This window comes from Galeopterus variegatus, unplaced genomic scaffold (genome assembly GCF_000696425.1).
Source record: "Galeopterus variegatus unplaced genomic scaffold, G_variegatus-3.0.2 Scaffold982, whole genome shotgun sequence".
Taxonomy (NCBI): Eukaryota; Metazoa; Chordata; class Mammalia; order Dermoptera; family Cynocephalidae; genus Galeopterus; species Galeopterus variegatus.
Window position 1 is genome coordinate 808,299 of NW_007727093.1, and position 5,801 is coordinate 814,099.

Below are 5,801 nucleotides of genomic sequence, written 5' to 3' on the forward strand. Positions count from 1 at the left end.
CAGGGTCTGTTTAAAAAACAATTTGCAACAACATGGATGGATCTTGAGAGAATTATATTAAGTGAAACGAGTCAGGCACAGAAAGAGAAATACCACATGTTCTCACTTACTGGTGGGAGCTAAAAGTAAATAAATAAAATCACACACACACAAAAAAACTGGGGGGGGGGAGAAGACATAACAACTACAATTCCTTGAAGTTGATACGACAAGCAAACAGAAAGGACATTGTTGGGTGGGAGGGAGGAGAGGGAGGAGGGAGGGAGGTTTCGGTAATGGGCCACAATAATCAACCACATTGTATATCGACAAAATAAAATTAAAATAAATAAATAAATAAATAAAAATAAAAATAAAGATAAATATGTTACTTTCTCCTATAGATATTTATGGGAAAACCTATATTTTTAGGTCAATGTAGTGTGGTGGTTGAAAAGGTAGACCCAGGAACCAGAACACCTGAGTTGGAATTCCAGCTCTGCCACTCAGTACTCGTGAGTCCTTGGGCACGTGACTTAACTTCTTTGTGCTTTGGTTTCCTCACAATTAAAACGAGAATAAGACTACAACTTGGACCTCAGAGGCTGTTTGGAAGAGTAAATGAGTTAAATGAGTGAGCATTATCTAAACAGGTAAGAATCCTGTATATTACACTGACAAGAAAAATTAACAGCTTTCTTCATTTTATTTACAAATGAACATTGGAGAGCTTAGATATGGGGAAACTGAAAACACATGGATTTTATTTGGAAGTGCTTTTAAATAGCAAGAGAGGTATAACACTCTTATGTTTAGTAATTATGAACTTAAAGCAAGTAATAGTTATATTTAAAGCTCATCGACTACAAACATCAGACAACCTGATAGAAATATAAAGGCTCTACAAATTTATAGCAAATCAAGGGCAGACTGAGAAACTTTACAGCCAGATTTAAGTTTTACGCAATCAAATTAGGGACAAAAAATAGTAAAAACATAAGCAAACTTGACTCCTGTAGCAAGAAAGTTACTAGCTCACTCATACTGTCTAAATAGTAATTCAATCATGATGAAAAAGGTTCATATCGATATTTCACCAGAAACCAAACACATTAGCTACTACTTGTTAATGCTGGACAGTATCTCAAGATTCATTTGGGCAGGAAATTAATATACTACTTCATACCTTGGGCAGTCAGCCCTCACAGTTATATATTAAGGGAAGAGACAGAAGTCTTTGAAATTCTGCCCTCTAACCTTACCATAGCAAGTATCCTCTTAATTGCTCTCATACTCTGTCTAATAAATTTTCCTAAGATAGTCTAACCTTATAATTGGGGAGGAAAAAAGGCTATGCAAATATCCTAAACTTAAAATACATTAGAAGTCAAGTAACATATGTATTTCTAACATCTTGGTAACTGCTCATTATTTGCCCTAATCAAAGAAAATATGAAATTAAACATGATATTATGGCACCTCCTTCTGGTAATATGACTGAAATGCTCTAACAACATTATGTTCAGCAGAGCAGTCTCCCTTACGATTTGAACATGTGACCATTACTGCAATAAAAATACTGTTTAGTGGCTACAATAATATGGGTGAAGGGGGGAAAATGGGAGGTTGAGAAGGACATTATCTACTCTACAAGACATATACGGCAGCTTGTCAGATGTTTCAAGAATTTCTGACACCACACTTCATCCATTTAATCAATACTTTCTTGAGTGTCTAATACGAGCCAGGTATGATGCCAGAAACCAGGATACAGAGTTGCTTGCCGTTAACAGTTACAACTCCAGAGAGGGACATGTATAGAGCTGTGGGATCAGATTGAGGAATTTAAATCAGACTGGGAGATGTGAGAAGGCTTTCTCTAGACAGTGATAGCAGAGTTTTGGAAAGGCCTAGTTAGCTGGATGGATGAACTGGAAGGGAAATTTTAGGAAAAAGGAATAGCATACAAGCACAGAACTGAGATGATCATACATGTTTCGGAAAAAAAAGTGGCTCAGTGTGAAGCGTTTGGGTTGGACAGTAGCAGAAAATGTACACAAAAGCCATCTCTCAAAAGGCATATATGTTAAGTAGTTTAAACTTTTTCGTAAAAGCTATAGTGAAACAACGGATGATTTTAATCAACTAAGTGTCAAGATCTGATCTACATTTTAGAGACATTTTTCTATGGTTTTCCTTTAAGTTAACAATACATCTGAAGTCACTGAATAAATATCTAGTATGCATTAGACGTAGCTCCTAAATAGATAATTTGATAAAGTAACTTGAAAACAAAACTAAATAAACCTAAAAGATGACATTGAAAGCATAAAGAAAAAACTGCAGAAGCTGCATGAAACCATTCATAATTACCTTTTAAACTCATCATGGTAGAATTCAGACTTGCAAGTTACCATCTCACCACCCTGGATGTCCTCACGACTTCTGACTCCCCCAAACACATACAGTTCCATGGCGACTCCACAGGCCACTGCTCCAAATCTGAAAGACCACACAGAGCCTATTAGGTATTGGATTTACAGCTCAAGTCCTGATGCCCTAATTCCTCTTATGACTGTTTTAACTGTGAAGCATTCAAAATTTCATGAATATGTGTACCTTCTTTTTCCAGGAAATTCCACACCAAATAAAAGGTTACTTTGAAAGAAAGATGGACAAAAGCTAGGTTAAGGGGCTTCAGACCCAATAAACAGCAAGGGAATCTACGAAGTCCATATCCACTTTCACTCACCTCCTCTCTTTTAGAGGGCATATAGCAGTCCACTGCTGGGTCCTTGGATCATAACATTCCACAGATTCAAAGAGTTTTCCATATGAGCCTCCACCCATGGCATAGATTTTCTTTTTCATAGATGCATAGCAGCCGATCTGAAAGGAGACAACAACGATGGGGGAAAGGCAACACTATTAAAGTTAGATGAATAAATATTAACTTTTCCAGAGAGCACTTTAAGATATTTAGGAAAGGATTTGATTTCTAACAGTATAACTAGGTTCTTTCCAATATTACAAAACAGGACTTTAAAAAGGTGAAGAGCAAGGTAATATACATATTGTTAATCCTCAGAAAAGGAGCTCTTACTCCTTCTAATAAGTATTTCACTAAGTGAGAGAAGTAAATAATCCTGAAATTTAAGAGAGCTTTCCAGTCTCTCTGTTCTTTCATCATTATTTGAAGATTCCAAGATTTAGATTCCATGGAACAAGATGTCGCTCAATTCCCATCCAAAACAACTTAGTTGAAAGGGCACATATAGTGAGAGAACGTTATCATGAGTGTATTCCAGTACCCGAAGAAGTAAAATACCTATGGCACTGGCTGAAGCTTTGGCCTGATGGGTAAACTTCCTGACAACAACAGGGACTTTAAGTGAAGATCGACCACGCTCTGACCTCTAATGTGGGCCATTTGTCCCCACTCTACACAGGAAGCAATGGCACTCTCTACCTGTAGATTAATGTTTCTCCCCAATCCTGCATGATGATTAAGAAATGAGGCTGGGAAGATCTGGCTGCTTCCTAGATGAGTGCATTCACAAAGTACCTACCAACTGGAGAACTCAGCACACAGCAGCGCCGTGCAGAGCCCACCAGCAGGTGCACTCCCACACCTGCTCTCTTTCCTATCTTGGTGTGTGGTGGATGACAGAAGGCAAGCTACTAATAAACATAGGATTCTATAACGTTAATTCTTTTAACACTACATTCTTCTAATACAGTTATATTAAAGGCATATTTAGGAAACTAAGAAATATTAACTTCAAAATCCCATTTGTAGACAAACTAGCTATCACGAGGTTCAGTACTCACCTTTCTAACCATGGTCAAGTCAGGCTGCTTTGTCCAGGTTTTAGAATAAATATCATAACATTCCATGGAAATCAGCTCCTTTTCACCATCTTCTCCTCCTAAAACATACAGCATCCCATCTATCTCCACGATTCCAAAGTTATGTCTTGCCTGAAAAGACATCAAAGATCCTTGTACACAAAAGGACAATGACCATATTCAAAGCTAATATTCACATATGTAATAAAAATTATAGATATTTTATTCCAGAGTTCCTGCAAAGAAGTGCCATGTTCGAAACCATTTCTTCTAAGTAATACTTCTTAAATATTTCTGGTTTCGTTAGCAGCTCATTCTTCTAGTACAATAGACAGAGAACCCAAAGCCAGTAATTTCTAAGAACAAGGGAATAAAATATGTGGTGAATTCACCAGCAGAATCATTACTTTTTAATCCATAATAGCTCACAACGAGAAGAATTACTACCTTCTGGCTTGATAAAATTATTTTTACATAGCAATGGGCAATGACTGCTTCTGAGTTGATGTGGCTCTCTGGAGTTACAGATGCCTGAAGAATTTAACATTCACTTGTCAACAAGTATTTTCTCAGTGTCCCCTATGTGCCAACCACTATTTTAGCACTGAAAATAAAACACTGAGCAGAACAGACAAAACTCCCTGCCACCGGAGTTTACATAAAAAATTTTAAATACCTGGTAGTGAGAAGGTGACACATGGTTTGAAGAGAAGGGCAAAGGAGAGCTGAGGGGCAGAAGAGAGCAAGCCATGCAGGTGCCTGGGAGAAGACAGTTCTGGACAGCGAGGAACACAGGTGAACGCCCAGGCGAGGGCATTCGTAGAAGGCACAAGGAGCTGCTAGGAGGCCAGAGGAGCAAGAGGGAGGAAGAGAGGAGGGAAGGAGGGCTGGGGGGCAGGGGGCACTGTCAGGCAGGGGACTGGCAAGGCTGTTGCTTCTTTCCTACACTCAAACACAAAACCAACAAACCCAAGTGCTCAGGGGAAAAGAAACATGTCAAACCACCAGACAAAAGCAAGAGTCTACCTCATTCATGGGTGGCAAGGCAGTCCACATATTTGCATCTGGATCATACTTTTCTCCCGAGCTCAGCGTCTGCTTATTTTCATCTTGGCCCCCGAATACAAACAAAAATCCTTCTGCAAAATCAAAGGAGACACACAGAAAACCTGAAATGTAACTCTTCAACACCTATAAATGCCACAGCTTCTAGAGACAGCATCTGAAGAAACCTTCTCCAACAATGACAATCTTCTCTTTGAACTCAGGACTTTTATCACATCTTGTTTGATCCTTGATGACAGAACCAAATTTGTGAGTCACTCTGACCACTCTGCTTTACTCATTACTATCTTTGAGTGGATTCCCACCACTATGTAGTGTAAAAGGAAGGCTGACACCACCCACTAATCACCAGGCAACTCTAGGTCATGCAATTCATGTATTCTATCCCCCAGCTACAACCTACATCTGCAAGACCTAAGAAGTACTCAGCTCCAAGGCATCTGTGTGCACTTTATATTCAAAACAGCATCTAAGGGGCCGGCCCGGTGGCGCACTGCTACAGTGCGCCGCTTGGGAGCACAGCGGCGCTCCCGCCGAAGGTTCGGATCCCACATACAGACCGGTTCCCGCTCACTGGCTGAGCGAGGTGCGGGCGCAGCACCGAGGGTTGCGATCCATTGCCGGACACGAAAAAAGACAAAAAGGAAAAAAAAAAAAACAGCATCTAAGAGTAATTGTTGAATTTCCTATTTCAGGAAATGGTTGGATTAGGTTATTTTTCCCCCCCGTCCATCCATAAAACATATATCATATGTGTATATATTTACTAATAATCATGTATTTTAATATTATAAGATGGGAGAACATGAAAAATGGAATAAAACTATCCTGAAGGAGAGTAAATGTACTGATTAACTTTAGGCTTTGGTGACTTAAGATACAGACTATAATTTCTTTTTTTTTTTTTT

General features: G+C 39.0%; 1 protein-coding gene across 1 annotated transcript in view; it reads right to left on the reverse strand.

The window, feature by feature from the left end:
- GAN (gigaxonin) overlaps positions 1–5,801 on the reverse strand; it is a 56,522-nt gene that overhangs the window by 11,689 nt on the left and 39,032 nt on the right. The window contains exons 7-10 of the mRNA XM_008574004.1: positions 4,855–4,967; positions 3,811–3,960; positions 2,732–2,868; positions 2,353–2,481 (exon numbers count right to left, since the gene is read on the reverse strand). Of these exons, the coding sequence (XP_008572226.1) occupies positions 2,353–2,481; positions 2,732–2,868; positions 3,811–3,960; positions 4,855–4,967 (529 nt within the window). The remainder of the gene's footprint in view (positions 1–2,352; positions 2,482–2,731; positions 2,869–3,810; positions 3,961–4,854; positions 4,968–5,801) is intronic.